Genomic DNA, 23,122 nt, shown 5'->3' with positions numbered 1-23,122 from the left:
GAAAGAGAGACGGAGGGAGCGAGAGGGGCTATTTAAATCATTTTGGAAGTCTGGAAACTCCAAATAAACTGAACTCAAAGGAATACAAATCATTAAACTTCACATTTTGCATAGAGAGAATTTGTTTGAAGCAAGTTTCCCTTTCATCATCCCGCTGCCTGTTTTTCTTTTTCTGTATGATTGCACTGGCCAAACAACCCATAATACTTGACAAATGCTTTTTGGAGCAGGCAAAGAACCCGCTGTTCCACAGCAGAGAAGGAAGAATCAGGAGGCCAGTCCACCCTAGTCCAACGCACAAGGCTGTGAATCACACTTTGCTCATAGACTATTTCCTTGGGCTTTTGTCTACCGAAGAGACCAATGTACATCACTTGGCTTCTACAGAAGAGAGAGCAACTAGGTTTCGAAGACACTCCAAGAATCCAGACCTACGCGGCTCACAGTCTCTTTCAGGCAATGAGACAATAACAGAACGAAACACGGTGGGGACTGTTCTTTTCCCAAACATTGTTCACGTAACAGGGACCGTGCCTTCCATTGTCAGGCTTCGCAAGGCTCATCGATGTTTTCTGGACATTTTGTGCTATGTGTCTTTCATTCTGTGTCTTTCCCTAGAATGGACTCTGGCCTAGGGCTGTCTACACTACCTTTCTGGCTGTTGAATCGCTAGTCAATTTGTAAGACTCAACTAAAAAAAATAACTCCTCTTTGAAACGTTTTCGGTTTCCCAAATCAACTTGGTCTCCCTCCATTGTGTTCTCCTGGCACCTTGATTATACTATAGCGTTTATCAAAACCTGACTACGTTTGGTATCTGTTTAGTATGCTAGCCTGAGAGTTTCTAGAAGGGAGAACCTGTGTATTTGGTTTCTAGTACAGATTATAGTCGCGTGATTTTATACTTAAAGCATGTGACTCCAAGGAAATGTGAAGATCTCTTTACTGAAACCTCCCTGAGAGCAGGTAGCAAGACTATTCAGCGTCCTGCTCCAAAACACACACACACACACACACACGCACGCACACACACACCCCATAGGGCAGTGTTTTGTGTGTATTTGGCATTCAGTATGTTGGTGAACATAATCATTATGTATTTTGAAATGTCCCCAAAGCCCATGAACCCATGAAACTCAAGCACTGATCAAGCTGTAGTATATAGCCAGCCTTTGAGAATGGATTCTTTCTGCTTTTGCAATTTTGAAAGAAGGAAAAAAAACACTTGTGTAGTAAGCATCCAGTTCGTACAAGGGTATTAGTGACGGAGAGGTTTACGTATGGAAGGAACGTAGAAATGAAGAGTTCTTTCCAGCTGGAGTACCGCTTTATTAATTCCAGTAAGTAAATAAAATTTCCCTGTTGCTAAACCCCAGAATATCTCTTTTTGTGCAAGACTGACTCAGTCTCAACCCATTTGTCCCTGCGTGAATGCTTTATTCCAGGCCTCAGTCACTTGCTCTCCAGCACTGACAGCTTAGAAGGTAATAAATATCCATCCACTGAGCCAACAGGCTGAGCCATTGACTTAAAGGAGCTGATCGTTTACTCATTCATCGCCCTTGTATAATTCTCTTACTCTAATTGTTAACTTTACACAATTGCAAACAAATCATTGCAAGAGCAGGCAGAATTACTTAGGGGGCAAAATGCGCAGACGTGAACGTGTTGAGGGGACAGGCCTGGGCGATACTCCTCAGCGTATGTTAAGTGTCGTAGCTGGTAGGACAGCTTCAGAGGCCAGGGAGGCCTGGCGTTTCAATGTCTGTCCCAGTCTCCCTGCTGGATAGACCTATGTTCGTCCTCTCAGAGGATACGGCATCTCTGAGAGCTTTCAGGACACACATCTGCACGTTGTGTGCATGTGTGAAGTGACCGTATGAGAGAGAGAGAGAGAGAAAGAGAGAGAGAGGCAGCATTTGAAGCACAAATAGAAAAGGAGAAATAGGGTTACTATTTGGTTGGTTTAGAATTCTAATACTGAAAACCATCCATGTTGAGTGTTCTAGAAAGACTTCCTGCACAATGACAGAATTGCAGCTGTTACAACCCTCTTTAAGAATGCCCACGTAGAAACTGGAATACTCCCAAAATGATGCCATGTACTTTTCTGTGTTTTTCATTAGAGTAAATGTGATGAAGAAAATACCAGACACTTGTACTCATGTGATATTAGCAAAAGGGCTGGTTGATTTGGCAAAGATTATTGTTCTCTGTGCAACAAATTCAAACTAACATTTAAAAAGCAGCAGAGCGTGGAGGAGATTAAAAAGGTCCAGCATAGGGGGCGCCCGGCTGGCTCAGTCAGAAGAGCATGTGACTCTTGATCTCGGGGTGGCGAGTTCGAGCCCCACACGGGGTGGAGAGATTACTTGAATAAACAAAACTTAAAAAAATAAATACATAGAAAGGTCCAGGATGGTCTATGAAAGAGTAACACCCAAATGCTGTTTCTCTTAAGTTTGGATTTTTCTTTCTTGGTCACTTAGAGCTAAAAAGCAGCCCAGAATTAGAGACAGATCCTGGTGCATGTACTATAGCGTGTGGCATTCTCAACCCTCCGGGGCAAAAGTCACAAGGCAAGGTGACAGAATAAGCTGGTGAAAGGTATGCCAACCTGTCATTGTAAATACGGCTAATACTTTGGGTACTAGTGACCTGCCCCGGCTACGGTTCTCCACTGTTCTGTTTTGCCACCTCTCATCCACAGAATGGTTATAACCAGCTCGTTCAGATGGACAGATGATCCTGATAGATACTCATTTCTCCCCGCCGTGTGTTCATTCGGACAACGGACGCTTGAAAAATTTGGCATCAAGGAGCCAGAGTCTGTAACAGATTCTTCTGTGAACTTGAGTGGCTTAGGCCCGGGGCAACATACTGCCGAGGGAGGTGGGAAGGGGTCACTGCTCCCAACTGTATGAGGGTTCCATGGCAGTGAGCCCGTGCTCCCTCCAGATACAAACGCCAACTCCTGGAGGGGAAATGGTGCCGTGTGTTTTGCTGTTATTTATTTGCTTTTTAATGTCTGTTTATTTGTGAGAGAGAGCGCACGCAGGGGAGGGGCAGAGAGGAGACGCAAGCGGGCTCCCCTGCCCGCACAGAGCCCGGTGCGGGACTGGGACTCGAACTCACGAACCGCAAGATCACGATCTGAGCCCAAGTCAGACGCTCGACCGACTGAACCACCCGGGCGCCTCTGTTTGGCTTTGCAATAGTTACAAGTAACTTGAAGAAAGTGTTATTTTCCGTATTGTCCCCTGGGCTCAGTACAATGCAGGGATTGGATACATACAGATGGCGGGAGGGCGGGGGGACAGTATGAAATTGAGTGCTGTGCCATAGAGCAGGGGTCCTCAAACTGGGGTGGGCATCAGATTCAAGATTCCCAGGCCCGGCCTAAAACCACGGAAGCAGACTCACAGCACAGGTGACTCAGGTGCCCGTGACAGGCTTGAGCGGGGCCACTCTTCTCAGGGTCAGCATGTGCCCTGTGAGACTATGGCTCTGACGCTTCCTGGGTATTTCGGCCACGGTTTATTTACACCGGGCTTCCCCCGAGGCACCAGTGTCCTGATTTGGTTATGGCCAGAGACGGTGTTACTCTGCTCTAGGATTGAGAATTAGTTAAGATTTAATAAGGGGCGAGGGTTGAGTAGAATTGGCGTGATTCTACTCGTGGTACATAAGAAGGCTCCTGGGTCCCAGCTAGGCGGGCGGGCAGCCTCGCTTCCCGCGGGTGGGACTTCAGAGCTCACGCAGGATGAGGGCTTAAGAGGCAGTCACAGGGTGACCGGACCGGGCTGGGCTAGGGGCTCCTGCTGAATCTGGCCCAGACATCTCAGGAACGGGTAGCCACCCATCTGTGCGAAAGCTCGCCGCCTGGGGACCCAGTAACTCTATTTTGACGGATGTCCTGGCACGTCCCAGGCAGTTATGGTTTTACCTGTTCCTCCACGCTTTCCTTCATGTATCGACTGTCCCCGAAGCATGCATTGTCAGGCAACGACAGCTTTGGGGAGCCAGTGTGAAGTCACAGACGTTAAAGACGCTCCCGTTTTCCCTCAGCCTTCAGAGGTAGGAAAGGACTGCAGAGATTTAGTCGTGTGCCTTCCCTCCACCGAGAGAAGTGGGCAACGGAGAGGGGAACTGACAGCGTGAACGGCAGAGAAGATACCAGAACACAGGTCTCGTCTGTACAATCCCATCACTGAGTGGGAATGAGAATTCTCTGTTCCAATCTGAAGTCTAAGTACAATAACCAGTACGACAGACACACTTCAAGGAGCGTTCGTGTTAATGTGAATCTCTAGACTGTAGACGATCAGGGGGCAGTGACCTTATATACAGAACTGAATGTTCAGCTCCGGTTTCTGTGACAGCTAATGGCACACAACAGACAATAAAGGTACCCTGAGGGATTTTTCTTTGAATGAATATAAAGAGTTTATTCGGTGCGTATTTGGGTATACAACAACAAATATTAAACAACTTTTTTTTTTCACTTTTTTTTTTGTGCACAGGACAGAAAACTGCCTGCACATGCTATGTCCACTTTAGGAACACGGATTTTAACATGCAACTCTATGCCAAGATTCCAACTTTCTTCCATGCAACAGATATGAAGATCTAAATGGAAACCTAGCTAAGTCTTAAACACTTTTCCAGAAGCAAGTATAAGTATATGTTGGTTAGGGGTAACCAGTCTTAACATTTCCTTGTACACAATATTCACATGCCAAATACAACAACAGCAGGACTCGTACATATACAGATAGGACGCTTCTTATTGTAACAACACAAAAGACGACATCACAGTTCCACAGTTCGTGTCTTTGTACGAGAAGCCACAACGATAGTTTGACATGATAACACAAATGGAATCAAGAGAAATCTACACTTGAGGATAATCTTTTTTTTTAAGTAACCTTTACTGACTGGGGTTGACAATACAACTCAATTTCTATGCACAGAATACAGCACAAGAACTTGACCAGAATACACTACAAATCTAAAAAAAAAAAAAAAAAAATGGTAGAATCACAAGAACACTGTTACCTTGAGCCTGAGATGCCAATTCAGATTCAACCCTGAATTTGGTTGATTGGGATTAAGTGACAGAGTCAGTAGAACCATTGAATTTCAGAAATCATGGAGTCACAATATTACCAAGTAAAGAATACGTCTGAATCAAGCGTAGATGGAAAACATGAAGCCAAGAAAACAACACAGGTCACAAGAAGTTTTGTTTGCCCCTACGAAACATTTAAGCGCTTAATTTTGTTTTGCTTTGTTTTTGTTTTTGGAGAGCAATTGTGGTCTTTTACATTGTCTTGGTTGGAGAGCAAATTTTTATCAGCATTAGTGCTGTGAAATGTTTTTGGCTTTTCATCCCCAAAGCACAGGTGAGATCATGAGAAAATTGGGCAGGCCCTTCTCTCCAGGATTTAGTTCACTGATCATGCTTGGCATTCTTTTGCACAAGCTCAATCGAAATTAGGGGGCTTCAGTATGGATGATCGAAAGGTTTAATGGCAGATAGACTAGTGAACTCTGCCTGTTTGTTTGGTAAACGTCATTGACAAAAGTGAACTTTTGGGCGAAGGACCTGCTAGAATTCAACAGCACCTGGAGGTAAGGTTCTGTTACAGAGCCCTTGTTTTGCCCTCACTGGCTACGTTGATTCGTTGTGGCTCATGGATTTGCCTCCGTTCAGCACGCCGGAGACACTTCTGCTCTTGGTTGGGGTTCCGCTTCCGGACCGGGAGAACTCCGTGAGATCGTGCAGTGACGGCTCCTTGTACATGGCCACTGGAAAGCAGACAGATGGGAGTCAAAGGCCTTCGAACGCGCACCCCGCACTGGCCCTCAGCTTCTCTCCTGGTCACTAGGCTTCCGTGCTTTCAGCCCAACACGGAAAACGCTGCCACCAGGGACTCAGCCGAGAACGGACTGGCTCAGCTTAAGCAAAATCTAGCGTTGGCACAGTGTGCAAGGAAGTCTAATGCCTCATTTCCATCCCTGATGGTTATATACATGAGAGGATTAACGAAAACTGCATTTAATAAAGCTCTTCGAAGGTTAAATATAACCTACAGCACGCTGTGCGAGCCAAATATTAAAATCGAACACATTTTAAAACACCGATTTCTATCATACTCGAGATGATACTCTCCGAGAGTCTAAATATTAGCCCAATTCTTAAATGCAAGAAACGCTACGTGTTATTATTGTTGTTGTGCCGTATGGTTACATACACGACCATCCAGTTAGTGAAGAGGGGCACTGGGATTTGAATCCAAGTCGTGTGGCTACGGAACGTACGCTGCTAAGCAGCGCTGAGCTCACCCGAGGGGACGGGCCGCCGCTACGCTCACCTCGGTTCTAACCCCAGGCCGGTGGCCTCTGGGAGGTCTTGCTCTGCTTTGCCCCCCGTTCCCTATCCCTTCCCTCCCACGTCTCTGCTGCTTCTAACAGCCTCATCTTCCGCACCCCATTTCTATCCCTCGTTCTGTCCAATCTGCTGCTAACCTCCTACTAATGGCTGCGAGACAAACCCCACGAATGAAAACTGCCGGGACGATATTGCCGGGCCCGGCAGAGGGCCCAAGGAGCTTTCCGGTAAGTGCGCGTACATTTTAGCATCTGCGTTTCTGTCCAGGAACCGTTCTGGCGTCATTTGGGGCTCCTGGCGGTCCTGAGTTAGCGATCAGCTACTCCCACGTAAGTTAAGGTGCTACTATCTATAGATGTACTACGGGAAAATTAAAATCAGAAGATCAGGTGCTATTGTCAGCGCTTTTTTCATGTTTTTAAGTGTTACAGAAGGTCAGTCCATTTCTGTATAGTTGCCTTCATGGGGAAGAATGACGTTCCACTTAGACAAGCATGATGAAGGACTGCCTCGTACACAGCTCCTATCATATCAGGTTTACCTTTGAGTGGTTTGGGCAGAAAGTGGGCTGCAGGCTTGTTCTTCTTCACGTGGTTTCCTTTCATGATCTCTCCTTCTTTGTTCAGACCCAGATACCACCCTCGGCCTGACTGCTGCTGACGATAGATCATCGACGAATAGGTCACGTAATAATTTTCAAACACCGACTCTTTGAATTTGCACTCAGGTGTAAAGTGTTCCTGCGAGAAAAGTAAATAAACCAAAGCTCAGTATTTATAGCTGTGGATTTCACGGAGAACCCTGTGGTATTGCCCTTCAGGAGTTTCGGACATACTTTGTTCAAGCTTGTACGACCGGTGCTCTATTTTAATAGCATAGACTATTACCACTGGAAACCCAGACTATATATAACAGTTCACGTGATGCTTTGCAAAAAGCCCCAAGTGTAAGTGCTACTGATCAATGATTCGCTCTCTTTGTACTAAGATAATGGAAAAATTAGAACCAGCCACGTAACTGGAAGACACTGGACAAATACAAGAGCTAAAGATCGAAAAGACAAGTATAAAGCTGTCACACGAGGCTTTGTTCCTGGCCGTCGTCGGGACTGAATATGAGAAAATAAACATTTGGTCCTTCTACTTAATTTTCAGAGACTGTCCACTTATTCTGTACTATCACTGTCAACTGCCTGAGGCTAAGAGCTGTGTTACAGTGTTTTATTACTGGCTGCCTATATTTCTAGAGGGATGCTACACAGAAAGGCTACCTTTGGTTGGCTGTTAGGTAAACCAAATTGATTTGTCTCTTAATCACTGGACCTTGACTTAAAAATGAAAAGAAAATTCCCCCCCCCCCCCCCGTCCTTGCCTTACAGTAACATTTACAAGCAAATCAATAGGGAAGCAGGAATTTACAGTAATTCTACAAGCAGGCACGAGAGAGCAGCCCAGGGGGCTGTGAACCCTGGAATGTGATTTCTGCCGTGTACCTGGCCATGTTTTCTTTGGATTTGCCCCCACAAATGAAAACGGACTGTGTCAGAAAAGAAAAAAAAAAAAAAACAACCTGAAAACCTTCATTCACGTTTTGCAGATGTGGGCGTGTGCCATAAACAGCCATTAAAAACAGCCATTTGTAAGCCAAATGAAATGAGCATCAGATTCTCATCTCTCAGTAATCCACAGAGTGGTAGACATAGAAAACAATGGGAATTTGCTGAGATGTTCTCAGCAATAACTTCTGATAAAACCCTGCCTTTTAAACCTTGTAAAAAAATCATGCACTAGAGCACCTGGGTGGCTCAGTCAGTTGGGCGTCCGACTTCGGCTCAGGTCATGGTCTCACGATTCGTGGGCTCGAGCCCCGCGTCGGGCTCTGTGCTGCCAGCTCGGGGCCCGGAGCCTGCTTCGGATTCTGTGTCTCCCTCTCTCTCTGCCCCTCCCCTGCTCACGCTCTGTCTCTCTCTCTCTCTCTCTCAAAAATAAATAAACATGAAAACACATTAAAAAAAATCGTGTATGGGGCGCCTGGATGGCGCAGTCGGTTAAGCGTCCGACTTCAGCCAGGTCACGATCTCGCGGTCCGTGAGTTCGAGCCCCGCGTCAGGCTCTGGGCTGATGGCTCGGAGCCTGGAGCCTGTTTCCGATTCTGTGTCTCCCTCTCTCTCTGCCCCTCCCCCGTTCATGCTCTGTCTCTCTCTGTCCCAAAAATAAATAAAAAACGTTGAAAAAAAAAAATTTAAAAAAAAAAAAAAAAAAAAAAAATCGTGTGCTTTCTGGACACCAGCCTTTTCCGCACAATGCCTCCACGGTCCTACCTTCGTTCATTTTCAGATTAGATATCAGTCTAAGCAACGCACGCTGTCCGAGGGACAGAACCTGAAGTGCTCTGAGACAGTCACTTCAGCAAAGAGGGACAGATTCCTCAAATGAGGCGGCCTTTCTCTGAAAGTGAAACAACAGAACGTTCTCTTCTCTTCTGGGAATCCACGAAATCTGGGTCACTCCGTCATCTCACCGATTCTCACCCAGTGCATGGATTAGAGAGTCCTCTCTGGGGGTTATTTCAGCCTAGGGGCACACTTGACAGGTCCTCTGAAGGTTCACACAAATTCAACCTGGTCAAGAAAAATGTATTTCCAAGGCAACTACTGCATGTAGGAGCCGAAGCGTTCTGTTTACGGGCTGTGAAACCCCCCCTCTGGAGGATTCTCCCAACGGTGGGACGCGATGTGCTCAGGCAGGTCCCGCAAAAGGGCTGCGTTTAACGTCTTGTGTGATGGTCGCATTCATTCATTCACGTATACACGGTTTTCCGACGACCCCGCTGTATGCTTGGGTGACACAAAGAGTTCACAGGTAAATAAGCAGGGGCCTCAGGAAACTTGCAGTGTATTCGCAGGCGGGGTTTTTAGGACAACAGAGGAAGCCCGCTTTCGCCCTCACTGGGGGCTGCAGAGGGGCAGCGTTCACAGAGAGGGTGTTATTTTAGCTGACCTTTGAAGGATGGGCAGGAATTCAGACCAGGAAAAGGGGAAGGACTTAAAACTCCGGGGGACCTTCAAGTTCATGCACAATCTCTCCCGTCCACGAGCTTCACCTTCCGTTTTCACTGCGACTGATCGAGCTGGCGCCCTCTGACCTCTCCACTGGCCTGCTGTCCTAACCTCCGAACTGGTCTCTCCTCTTCTGCTAGCAGATTCCCCCCCACCCCAAAGCAAAGTTCCCTTCCTTGGGAACTGTTGATGGTGTCACCTGCCTTACAGTAAAACGAGCGACTTGACATGGCATCTAAAATTCCCCAGGGGCACCTGGGTGGCTCAGTCGGTTGAGAGACGACTTCGGCTCAGGTCATGATCTCACAGTTGGTGGGTTCGAGCCCCCGGGTCGGGCTCTGTGCTGACGGCTCAGAACCTGGAGCCTGCTTTGGGTCCGTGTCTCCCTCTTTCTCTGCCCCTCCCCTGCTCGTGCCCTGTCTCTCTCTCTCTCTCTCTCTCTCTCAGAAATAAAATAAAAAACATTAAAAAATTTTTTAAAAATTTAAGATTTCCCACAAATCGTGGGGTGCCTGGGTGGCTCTGTCGGCGAAGCTTCCGACTCTTGATTTCGGCTCAGGTCATGATCTCAAGCTTCACGAGATCGAGCCCCGCGTCGGGCTCTGCGCGGACAGCATGGAGCCTGCCTGGGATTGTCTCTCCCTCTCGCTCTCTGACCCTCTCCCGCTCACATTCTCCCTCTCCCTCTCTCTCTCAAAACTAAATAAAAGCTAAAAGAAATAAAAAATACAAATAAAATAAAATTCCCCCCCATTCAGACTCACGTGTGCCTTTGTGCCTTTCCAGATGCCGCTCGTTTCCTTCGCTTGGGATGTCATTCTTCTGTCTTTACCTACTGGCTTTCCTCTCATCCTTCAAGGCCTAGCTCAGCTATGACTGCCTCCGGAATCACAGAGGATCTCTTAAGAGAGATCCTCAGAGCTGATGACACGCGAATTGGTGCTCCCTTAAGCCCTCCCTACACCTCTAGCGGGCCCCGTGACTCAGGCACATGCATGAGCGGCTCCAGATGGCAGGGAACTCGTCGTATTTTCTGAACCCATCTTCTACCCTCACGGCCGACCGGTCGGGCTGCCTCGCACACAGCAGACCGCTTACCTATCGCTCACGGGATTCGGATTTCAGAGATTCCGATTTAAGTCTTGGAAATTCCAGGATTCAGAAGTATCAACCAGTAAAAAGTCGGCAGGGAACTTCCTTAATACCATATGGAATCAGCTGTCTGCAGAAGGAGGCTGTCATTGCACGGACAGATCCTGCACGTGCGATTTAGCATCTGTTAAGAATAACAGATACTACACAGATGCTGGCACCTACGACGTTAGGAGGCAAAACTTGGCGATTGTTACAACTATTGGAAAATGGCAAGGAAGGACTCAATGAGCTGGATGCTCTGTCACATCCTGGCAATTTCTTAGTCATCACCACTAAATTTGGACTCAAAAACTCAGTAGAGCGGGAAATGAGGCCAAAAAAAGAATGTGGAAGCAACCAAGGGACTGTTCTGTTCTGTGTGTGTGTCACTGTCATTTCATCCAGTGTTGGAATGAGTAGGCAGAAGAGGCTTCGTTTTTATCCAGTGCCGAAAAATGTGAACATCCCACCCGACACAGGAAGGGCTCGCAAAGGGAAGAGGGGTACGGCCGCGTCTCTGTCTCAGCCGTGAGTCACCTCAGTAACACGTACTGGATTTGACCCTATCAGGGAAGCCCTGTTCGGGGGATGCCGGGAAGACACAGGGCAAGGAATCAACATCCTCTGATTGATCGGGAGATGATTAGCAGTGCTCTCGAAAAAGGTACCGTTGTAATCTAAGAAACAGAACAGACAAACATATGGGAGCATGGCGGGGGGAGGTAAGAGAAGAGAGGGAAACAAACCAGACGCTCTGAACGATAGAGAACAAACTGAGGGTTGATGGAGGGGTGTTGGGTGGGGGGATGGGCTAGACGGGGGATGGGCATTGAGGAGGGCACTTGTTGGGATGAGCACTGGGGGTTGTACGAAAGGGACGAACCACCAGGCTCTACTCCTGAAACCAACACTGCACTGGGTGTTGACTGATATTTAGATAAAAATTTGAAAAGAGGAAAAAATACAGAAAAAGGTACCCTAGTGGCCTTGAGCATCACTTTTCTGTATTTCACACGCATGAGATAAACGTCTGCCATCATCATAAATGAACGCTTTCAGGAGATGCCAAGCATTCCCTGCATAGTCGCTAAGAAGTTATCTGGCATGGGTACAAAAGAAAGGGTGCTTTCTTGCATCTTACAACGTTTTATGCATCGATTTCTCTTAAAAGTTGTTTCTCTCGCATATCTATGTATTATTTTTTCCAGAGGCATAACGTCTTTTCGGTTCATGAACTAATCAATCTGTCTTTAAATCTCCTCTGTGCCATCCTCTCTATTCTCCTTGAAGTCCGAGGTTAGTGTTTTCTCAGTGAATATCGAACCTTTTTACCTAAAGAATCCATACCAGTTAGTGATAATGACTCTATTTGGGGTAAGGGAGAAGGATCTATGCAGAATGAGCAGATCCAGGAGCAAAATCGACCATTTCTCTTTACCAATTTAGTCACTGTTAAGGGGGGAATCGTTTCTTGGAGGTTGAGATATCACTGACAAGAAGGAAACATCTGAAGCCTTCTGCATCACGTTCCAAGAACACACTGGAGAACGCCTCTAGCCACAAACGGTAATGGTCAGCCACCCTTATCGGGGCTCAAGACCTCTACACAGACTCCGAGAGGCACAGAAGAAGCCATTAGCACAATCGGTAACGTTGGTTATGTGCAAACCACCCCCAGAGCCAACGGTGTGCCGGAAAACACCTTTGCCCCGGAAGGAAAGGCTTTGGCCTGTGTAAAGCACTCTTTTCTATTAGGGTCAGAAGAAGCAGGAGTGCCCTGGGTTGCCCTGACTCTGAGAGTAAAGTATGGAGAGGGCGCGATACCTCTCTGGCCTCCTGGAGCTGAAGCCAGGTCAGAAGCACCTTGGGCTGTGGTGGCAGTTTCCCCAAGGGCAGCCACGGAGGGGCCGTATCACTCAGCAGGTGCTGTGGACCTACATTCCCTGGGGGCCATGACCGAAAAGGTGAGGGCTAAAAAAGATCCGTACATCCTTTATGTCATCTCGGTGCCCTAAACACATCTCCAGGACCAACAGACGCACGCCGAGACCAATGCCTTCCTGATTAAGGTTAAGTCACTCAGCAAACACAGGCCTTAACAGCAGATTGTTCATACTCTGTCCCCCTTTCGCAGCTACGGTACCACTGGTAAGGTGGCCGTGTTTCATTGGAGTCCGCACGTCGGTACGACGGGGAGCTTTGGGGATTGCCAGGCATACCGTAAATGTTCCCCTTTAGCACTTTTCTCTCGAGGGAAGTATTTTGTATTTTTATTTATTTATCAAATGGTTATTTATTTTTGAAAGAGAGGGAGCGTGCGCTTCCAAGCGGGGAAGGGGCAGAGAGAGGGGGGGACGGGATTCAGAGCGGGCTCTGTGCTGACAGCAGAGAGCCCGACGCAGGACTCGAACTCACGTACCGTGAGATCGTGACCTGAGCCGAAGTCGGATGCTCAACCAACTGAGCCATCCAGGCACCCTTCAAAAGAACTATTTTTTAAATGGGCTGCAGTGATTCCCTTGGATCTCAAGAGAGCAACAGAGTCTACAGAGCTTGTCCATCGATAAAATGGCCACCCTGAGCCTTTGGATTACTGAACACAGCTCGCGTAACAGTGTCGCACGTTCGGTACAGCCTTTCGCGTATGTACGTGCCATTGCTAACTAACTACACACAACCTGGTCTAGGTGAATAGCTCTCGATACGTTTTGTTTTATTCACACATAACGTTTTGTACGTCGGGCACCAGAGAACACAGAGACAAAAACAGTTTACAGATACATGGGTGGCCTTTTAAAGTATTCATCTCTCCCTTTAATCCTCTCACTTCCGGCCTCCTGTCTTCCGGCTACATTTGCATAGCCTGACAATCCAATTAATTTAACAATTACTGCCAAAAGCAAGGGTCACTCTTCTAATTCTGAGCCATGTTCGGATGACAATTAATTCTCTAGATTTAAAGTTAGCAGGTTACTTAAGCACGTCTGACTCGTGTGTTTCAATTATTCCCCAGCCTAACGAAAATAATATGCAAATTAAAACTAGATTTCCAACTCTGTTAAAAAATTTAAAAATAGAACCATAAAATACAAATCATACCCGTGGGGGGGGGGTGATGCTGTAACTATACCTATATTCTCTACATAGGTCTCCCCTCGATCAGTGATTTAGAAATCCAGGATTAATTATTATGTTCAGGACTTTGATGTTCTCTCCCAGGGTATATTCGATGTGAATGAACTTCATTATTATTAAGATCAAAGAATGGGAAGGGAGAGGTTGGAGGAGAGGGGGAATCGGTACTCACCCAGGGCACCGCAGCTACTAATTCATGATAAACAGACAATGGTTTGCTCATTCAAATATCCTCTGGACTGTGAGATCCTTGAGGGCAGCTCCTAGCATAAGGCCTGGCTTACAGTCAATGATCAGTTTCCCACATGGTGAAAGAAATACACGAAAGAATGCAGTCACATATGCAGGGAGCTCGGAAGCTCCCTGGTCCAGATCCAGAGAAGGGTTATGTGGCACCCCAGGAAGAGAGGGCTGTTTCCCAGTGGACACTTGAGGAGTCAGAACCTGCCCGCGAGGGCAGAGAGAGCAGTGGCTAAAAGGACGGAGGAGGCCTACAGATACATTCAACTTCAGAAACTGGAGACGGAGGAGAGCAAGAGAGAGGAGGGAGGCATGAGGGCCGGAAGGAGAGGAGGCGGGGAGGGGGAAAGACAAGAGGGAGTAACAGGGACCAAATCCTGCTTCAGCTACAAGAATGAAGACACTTCGTGTTAACCAAGAGAGGGGCGCTAAACTTCTACTCTTGGTCTCTGGGTCTGCAAAGAGCTAAACATTTCAATTAAGTTCTGTTCGCCCAAGCTCTGTGAAAATGGCAGGGGGCGGGTGGGGTGCAAACCCCGCGGGTCCCGCTGCCCTTCCTGGATTGTCGTACAAGGATCCAAGGAGGCAAGGCGTGTGGAAAAGGGCCCCATAAACATGCGACGTGGGATGACTTCTCAAAATACGTGCCCGGAAAACCAGGCATTGATAAAGGGTCTGCTTATACGTGTTTTATTAATACGGAAGAGTATCAATTCGGCCCCCAAATTGGGACTGCACGTGAATTACACCTTGTGCTTCGTGCTCTCCCCCATTTTTCATCTCTGTCTGTGGCGGACCCAAAAGGCCGCAGTGCTTCAAGCCACAGCACTAAAGAAATGAGGTGCTTATGAATGGGCCTCACGAAATACCAGGCGACAAAATGACCTAAAAGTGCACGTGTGATTAAGCAACCGTTTGTAAAGAAATGCAAATTATAATTAAGATGACAGATACGGGCCTATTTTTCCTCATAGGGTTACAATGAAATTTCTTAGTAGTATTTTTCAAATTCCAAGGTATTTAATAGATCCTTTAATTAATCTTATGTTGACCCTACAAAATATGCCAGCATGCCATAATGCTTTTTTTTTCCCCCAATTTTTCGCAAAATAAAAACCACCAAAAATATATCAAGGAGCTTGTCAACCGATGGCCTGTTTAAAACAGAATTAGGACACAGATATGGCCATACTTGAGGCCTGGAGTTCAGGGGCAGAGAGAAAGGGAGACACAGAATCCGAAGCAGGCTCCAGGCTCCGAGCTGTCCGCAAAGCGCCTGACGCGGGGCTTGAACTTACAGACCGCGAGATCATGACCTGAGCCGAAGTTGAATGCTTAACCGACTGAGTCACCCAGGTGGCCTGGAATTTATTTTATTTTTATAAACACTGAAGTAAGCTAGAAAAAAAGCAGGAGAAAGAACAAAAACAATGCATCCCTTACAGAACCTAAGAGGGGCTGTTTTTGTCATGATTCAAAAGTTATGTGATCCAAAGGCCTCACTCAGCTCCAAACCTGGTCAAGCAAATATGTTTGGTACGATAAATAACTTTGCTACGATTTGTGATGAAGCAGATGGATGGGCCACATGTCTTCAAGGCTGCATAATTGGCTCAAGACGGTGTTAGTGTGACCCAAACCTTCCAGAAGAACACAGATTGTTTAGGCGACGCAGTTAGGTAGCAGAAGACGTACTTCATTTTCTGTAAGATACACTGTGGAGAGACAATGTGACCACAACAGGAGTTTTCAAATCTTGCTGGGTTTAACCCTCCTGTTTAACAGAAGTTTGTGGCAAAGCATTTTCTTCCCAAGGGAAGAATACTTCTCTTAACTGAATAACTCCCTAAAACTTTTTTTTTTTTCTTGGTCTAGGATGTGCATTAACTCTGGATGTTGGTTTTTCCTACAGAATGGCTGACCCACGTGTATTGAGAGGGGAATCAAATATCAGACCTGATTTCTAAAAATAAACTTGCCGGTCTTCTGGCTGCTTACTAGCATTCATTCGTGCCCACTGGGCAAAGCTTGCCTGGTACTATGGTGATTTCTCATTTGTGGTGGTACTCTTCTGTGTAAGAACTTCAGAGAGGGCCCTAAAGCCAATGCCAAGAGAAGGGCCTGGGAAGTATTTGTGCACAGCCAGAGAATCAACTTTGTAGCTTGTATCTTTTGAAGTAGCTGTTGCAAACTCCTGTCTGAAAATTCACACGCCTGGGAACTCGGAAAACTTTTCCCAGAGATCCGGCAAACTGGCATGCAAAGGAGAAAGGTTCTTGCCCTGCGGATCAGAGAAAAAACCCCCGCGAGGTCGGTGGCCTATTAAAAATGAAATCATACCAAGATGGGTGCGCAGGATGTTCTGAGACTTCAGGCGATTTCGAGGATCGTCATTCTGGTTTGCGTTGGATAGCGGTTGTGTATGAAATTTGATAGGGTCTGTCTCTGCAGCAGAGTCACTTACAATAGGCAGGCGCCTACTTCTTCAAAGACTTCTAATCTCTTCTCTTGCACAGGTAGGGAAGCAAAGCTAGACAACAGTGGCTGCTCAAATGGAAGTCACTGAGCGTGCTTTCCACCGCAAACCATAAAACCCGGAGTCCCCGGGCAAGGTGCGAAGGCCTAATCTATAAAACCAAGAATGAGAAAGGTGTCACAGAGGACTACTGGACCGCCCCATCACATGGCACCTGCAAATTATTTCCGGGGATAGGAAGTTGCAAAGAGAGTCTTCTTTCTATGAAGACCGTGCATTTCTAACTCCCATCTGCCCTTTGAAAAGAGCTCACGAGAGGATGCTATCGACAGTTACTGACCACGAATCCGAATGGGGGAAGTCAGCTCATCAATTCAAGACACAAACGGAAGAGTTCGTTCCGAGCTATGACTTTCTGAGAACCTGACATGTGCCAAGCACAATGGGAGGCCCCTGTGTGTATACGATGATCTGATTTAACCCCGGTCGCAGCCCTCTGTGATAACTTCAGAGGGATGGCCTGGGAGAAGAGTCCCCCCACCTCCCCACAAGGGACAAAACCATGGGAAAGAAGACCTTAACAAGTTCTTTCTTTATAAATTTGGTCGCAAGTGTGCCTTTTCCCACAAATCATCGCTGTGTAAGACAGAGGCTGCGATGTCCATTCTCCTCTAAATGACAGTTCCGGTATCTGCCGAAGGTCCAGCCCTTCCTCCTCTTCGTGTGTCCTGCCTCTCTGAACCCTGAAGATCTCTGTTCAAACCCGCCTCTTCTGCTTTCCAGATGGCTGACTGTGGGCAAAAGCCTGAGCTCCCATCCTGCACCCGTGAGAGAAGACCAGTAGTGTGTGCCTCAGAGTGGGGACCGCAGGGGGCGTGGAAGGCAGCTAGCGTGCATGTGAGTTCCCGCTGACTCCGGGATCCCTTCCCTCGCCTTAATCTGCACTTCTGGTGTGTGTGTGGGGGGGGGGGGGGGGGGTTCATGTTACACATTAAAGTGTATGCATGAGAATCGCTTTCAGCAGTGATTCCTTTTCAAGGCTAACAATACATGAGCTCTGAATTTGGGGCTTAAAATATCCTAAGAGTCTAAAATTTGCATTACTATAATGTGTACCAGTGGAACGCACATCATAGTAAAGAGATCTGTGCAACAATCCAGTAATAATGGGCCAGACGGCATTTGCATGTCTCGTTTTAATTACTATGCCGCCAAAAGTACAACATTATTATCTCACTTCTTTTGTTCCAAACCACTGTTTTGCTACTTCTACTTTCATAGTGTAGGTTACTAATAACAACGGTCGTGAAAAAATCTAATAGTCCCTTATGTTTAAGCTGTGCCTACTTTTAAAGTTTTCTCTGACTGCGTAAATTGTCATGGCATTCGAGTTGACAGCTAAGGGACAGTTTGATAGCGATGATGATGACAAAGGGAATGATTCTAATGGATTCTGGTAGACTTTTTTCTTCTGTCTAAAGGGCTCTTTTGACCGCTGAAGAAATGGGACCAGAGATGCTAAGATATGGGAACTGGGTTTTCACACTCTCTTTTAGAGAAAAACTCCAGAGCAGGGACGCCCTCCTTCCAGAGGACGCCGGAATCTGTTGAAGGTGGCTGGTGTTGACATGTGAGAGGTCCTTATTTTGAGGATGCTTTCAGGGCTGCACAAACACTTAAGACTCTGCAGCCTGATCTGTTCCTGAGCTGCAGAGAGGGGAGGAAGAGTCCTGACACACAGCTCGGCCTCAGCCGCGCTTTCCCCACACCGCCAGACAGCTTTCCATTAATGCGTTCATTTACCATTCTCCGAGATCATGCCCTGAAAAGTTCATTCTTCTTCTTCTTAATATTTATTTTTGAGGGGGTGGGGGGAAGGTCAGAGAGAGAGGGAGACACAGAAGCTGAAGCAGGCTCCAGGCTCTGAGCTGGCAGCACAGAGCCCGATGCGGGGCTCGAACTCACGGACCGCGAGATCATGACCTGAGCCGAAGCCGGACGCTTAACCGACTGAGCCACCCAGGCGCCCCGGAAAATTCATTCTTCTATTGCCAAATGTTCATGACTGAATTTCAACACATTCGATTTTTGTTTTCGTTCTCTACCCTAGGAGGTTTCCGGGGATGACCCCAGAGCATGTTTACTGAGACTAGGTACAGATGTGGGTGATGGGTAAGGAGACACAGAGATCAATCTAGGAAGATGTGTGTGTGCATGCGTGTATGTTGCAGGGGAAGGGGAGGAGAGAGGGAGCGAGCACATGCCCGAGAGAGAGAGAGAGAGAGAGAGAGAGATGGGGTGGGGTGGGGGGAAAAACAGACAAAAAGTGAACACACAGAAAGTCAGTGTGAAGATTTGTTTTCCCTAATTCTGTAGTCCTGTGACCCTCTGCGAAATGCCTGCCATCCGTGCACCCCCACCAAGGTTGAACGGGGAAGGAAGGTGGGAAAGTGAATTGTCTTTCCTCTGCTGAGAAAAATCTGTTTCCTGTCCCAACTCCCAGGTGTGCTCAGAGCTCGGGGAGAAGCTGCCTGCCCAGGGCAGCTTATGTTCTCCTGCAAAGTCGGTACCTCCAGAGGAGCCTGATGGAAGAAAAAACCCACTTCTTGCTGGGGAGTTTCCTGTGTGTAACACACATCCAACTCTGAAAACAACAAAGAGATCGGTTTCCCTGAGAAACTCGGGGTTGCTGCGGACAAGTCGCGTGAAAGTTCATTAAAATAAGACACTCTGAAGGCTGCTAGCATCAAGCGGGCTATTTCGTAAGAGAAATGTCACGCTTAGGCATGTAGCTATGTCGCGGTAAACAAAACCGGCTCCCTATTTATGACCAAAGTGCCGTCACCAGCGATCCATTTATTACCACAGCAGTGATGCCTGAATTCTAAAAACGCCGTTCATTTCGGGAGGGTTTAAACCAAGTATCCAGCCAGGATTCACAAATAAGCTTTCGGTAGCTTCGCTTAAATTAAATGTGGTTTGTTCTGTATATCCTGAGATACCATAACATTTTTATAGTAATTTTTTTTAAAGGGTTTGGATGACGTTTCATGTTGAAATCGGCAAATTACACTGCTTTATCAAAATACGCAATTTAGATTTTCAAATATTTGTTACCTAAGTATTACCGTAGGTGAAAACACAATGCCAGAATATAGAATATAAACTGTGAGACTCTGTAAAAATGATTAATACTTCATAAGCTTCGCACAACCATGACCTATTTGGAATAATTTTCGGCTTTCATTTTCAACAGTGTAGACCGTTAAAGCATTTGCATGAGAATGTAAGATGCATAAATTATCCCTGCAGGGAACACTTAAAACTTAAGGTAATTACATAGCATGGAAGCGGTTTCAAAGAACTCAAACAAAATAACAAATAATTCTACAGTCACTCTTTAAAATGATTATTATTCTCTGTTCCCGGTGATCTGGATCACGAAAATCCCTCTCTTTGCAATTACATTCGCATTACCAATTCTGACTTTTGTTCTCTTACCATCGAGCTCTTACAGCTGGCCCTGAAAATCTGCATGCTGGAAAAAGCTGAACTAGACAGCTAGTACAGATGAATTCTCCGGTCATGTTCATGCTGGGAACAGAACCATAACACTCCCTTAATATCTCTTATCATTATCATTGCTCCTGTCCGACATCTTTTAATGGCTGCCTGCTGCCTACAGGGTAAAATCCAAACTGCCTGGCCTGGTGTCCAAGGCCTTTCACAATCTCACACGCGTTCCCCTACGAATCTAGCAAGAACGTTCCTCAACTTAAGCCAGATTGGAGAAATAAGGCCAGGGCCAAATGTAGCAGAGAGCTGTCTCCTGAATGGGAAAATGTCTCCTCCGAACCAATTACTGTGCTTCGGAGGCTGGGGGAGCCACTGGGATTGCAGAGAATTACTGGGTCACAGGGAATATGTAACTGATCTCCTCCTGAGTTTCTTCCTTATGTTCTGCGTGGCTATGATTTTTTTTTCATTCAAAAAAATGACTTGCACTTCTCGAACATCCGAGCAGCCTCCCGTCATGATTCCGCGTGCTAGGTATGCAAATCTTTGGTGGCTCCCAGCTAATGATCGGCACCTCCTCTTTTCACGGCACACAGAGGAAAAAGTATCACACGTCATTAAAAAAATACAGGACTCAAAAAAAAAAAAAAAATGGGGGGAGGGGCGCCTGGGTGGCTCAGTCTTAAGGTTAAGCGTCCGACTTCGGCCCAGGTCATGATCTCACAGTTCGTGAGTTCCGGCCCCACGTCGGGCTCTGTGCCGACAGCTCAGAGCCTGGAGCCTGCTTCGGATTCTGTCTCCCTCTCTCTCTCTGACCCTCCCTAGCTCACGCTCGCTCTCTGTGTCAAAAAATAAATAAGCTGTAAAAAAAAAAAATTTTTAAAAAATACAGGATTCTCAGGTAAATTTGAATTTCAAATAAACAACGTCCAATTTTTTTAAAGGGGGATAATGAAATTATATCTGAACAGAAGAAAGCTAAATCACTCATCTCATACTAATTTTTACCAGGTGGCTGGTGATGGAAAAAATTTACACTGGCAAATATGCTGCATATATTACTCTAAAGATAATCGGGGGGGGGGGGCGGCTAAACCTTTAAACGTTCACGATATTTGGTCTTTTACGGCTCATATTGATTCCATACAAAGGTTCTTCTAAACGCATGTGATTGGTGTATGAGAAGCTGTATCACTAAGGCATCGTCTATTCATGACTCATATCGGCGGTTGGACCGCTTCTCTTTCTTTAACCTCTCGGATAGAATCAATCTGGGATGTTGCCACATGACGGGGCCTACTATATCCCTCAGCATTGTGAGGGTGCAAACAACACTCCTTCTCCAACAGAAAGAGGACACGGACCTGGGTGGAGATCACCGTCCTCGGAATTAAACTCTCTCACTTAGCTCCAGGCAGAAGGGTGACTGACGACTGTAAGGGAGACAGGGCGCGCCAGACGTACAGCCTTTTCCTGTTCTACCCGAGTTTTGTCTCCAGGGAGGGGGTCGTGTGGGTCCGGCATCCAATGCTTCCCTCTCCCTCCCCGTCACAGATCCATTTTCCCTTTGCTCTGAAACCCACCGTTGGAGAGAGGAGACACGGAGATGTTCTGCGGTTGAGTCTCAAATGCCAACGTGAGACTCAAGTTCAGGAGAGGAGAGGAGAGGAGACGTTCGCTTACATGCGCTGGTTCACATCGGACGATGCATTTTCAGATGAGCCTTGCTATTCTACACTGTTCCGCAGGTAAAGCAGGGTATGAGTTCCGGCCGCAGAGACGAGTCAGTTTATGTACAGAATCACAGTGCGTGATCTGCTTGGTGAGTCACAGCTTCTCGAAACAACATCTTTATATAATGGCTATTGTTTTGCAGAATGTGCAGTATCATGTCTGGCTGACTTGCGGAGACTGATTATTTTAGATACCATTTTATGGGGATTATACTCATTTAAGTCAACCAAGATTTCTTAAGGGCCTATCAATGTGCTTTGTTTTTCCTAAACCAGATGCTGAGCGCTTTGGGAACAGCAGTTGCCTTCTCCAGACGGTTGTCCAAAGAGCACTTCCCAAGCTGCCTCCAGAGCTCGTGCAGTGCCCCAAAGTGTGTTCTTACAGTGAGAGACGACAGACCCAAACTGACTTCTGTAGTCCCCAGCAGCCCAGCCAGACAGAGCCCTACTATGCATAAACAGCTTCCTACTAGGATAACCTGACTGAGCATTTCTTCCATTGGAAAACGATTCATTTGAATCATTTGATTCCAACGATTCACTAATTCCATCTGTTATAATTAAGTGTTCTAGTGTCAGCGGCAGCTAAGCATTTACCAGTCTTGGAAAAAGTGTGGCCGTCCTAGGTCGAGGGATAGACTGGAATAGAAATAGCTGATGTTGAGTCCTAAAAACAGATTGTTCGGAATCCCAAGAGGACGACCAAAGTCGCCACTGTGAGAGTACCTAAAAGAACATGTACGCTGTCCATTCTATGTCTAGCCGAACGTGAGTCGATTTGATCTCAGTGAACTGTAAGCGACACTGTGCATTATATGCTTGTATAAGATAATAAGGCTCCATTTTTAAATCGCCGTCCTACATGGTGAGATCACGAGCGCGCCAATCACCCGACGTGATACGCTTCAAATACACTTTGGTGTCACTGCCGTTCTATTTCCTGCCATTCTGATCTACTGAGAGAATGTTTACAGAAGCTGGATATTTGCTGAAAACCATAGGGGAAAGGAATGAACAGGGAGGCTGTAAGCTAAGTGAGCAGAATAAAGGACAGTACAAATATTCTGAGTAAACACTAAGAGGGCTTCAAACCTCAGAGCTTTGACGGTGGTGCCATAGGCCATGCCCTGCTGTCAGGGATTTTGCTAATTTTCTAGCATTAGAAGGAAATAAGAGAAGGCAAATTAAATAGGTGTGAAGCCATTAGAACCGCAGTGTTTAATTTCGCGTAGTGTTTCATTTTGCGCAAACACAAAATTATGTGCACAACTCCAATACGAGAGCAAAGAGGGGCGCCTAGTGGCTCAGTCGGTTAAGCGTCTGACTCTTGCTTTCGGCTCAGGTCACGATCTCATGGTTCGTGGGTTTGAGTCCCACATCGGGCTCTGCTTTGATAGCACGGAGCCTGCTTGGGACTCTCTCTCTCTCTCCTCCCC

At 46.6% G+C, this 23,122-nt stretch overlaps 1 protein-coding gene across 4 annotated transcripts in view; it reads right to left on the bottom strand.

Annotated features, from left to right (window-relative positions):
• Nucleotides 1–4,419: 4,419 nt before the first annotated feature.
• Nucleotides 4,420–23,122, bottom strand: part of FGF13 (fibroblast growth factor 13) — a 448,029-nt gene continuing 429,326 nt past the window's right edge. For all 4 annotated transcript variants that reach the window (XM_081793722.1, XM_081793725.1, XM_081793723.1 and 1 more), the window contains 2 exons: nt 6,936–7,134; nt 4,420–5,811 (listed from right to left, as the gene is read on the bottom strand). In XM_081793722.1, the coding sequence (XP_081649848.1) occupies nt 5,675–5,811; nt 6,936–7,134 (336 nt within the window). In that variant the 3' untranslated portion in view covers nt 4,420–5,674. The remainder of the gene's footprint in view (nt 5,812–6,935; nt 7,135–23,122) is intronic.

Source organism: Panthera onca, chromosome X, assembly GCF_046562875.1.
Source record: "Panthera onca isolate mPanOnc1 chromosome X, mPanOnc1 haplotype 2, whole genome shotgun sequence".
Classification (NCBI taxonomy): Eukaryota; Metazoa; Chordata; class Mammalia; order Carnivora; family Felidae; genus Panthera; species Panthera onca.
This window is presented reverse-complemented; position numbering and strand designations above follow the sequence as displayed.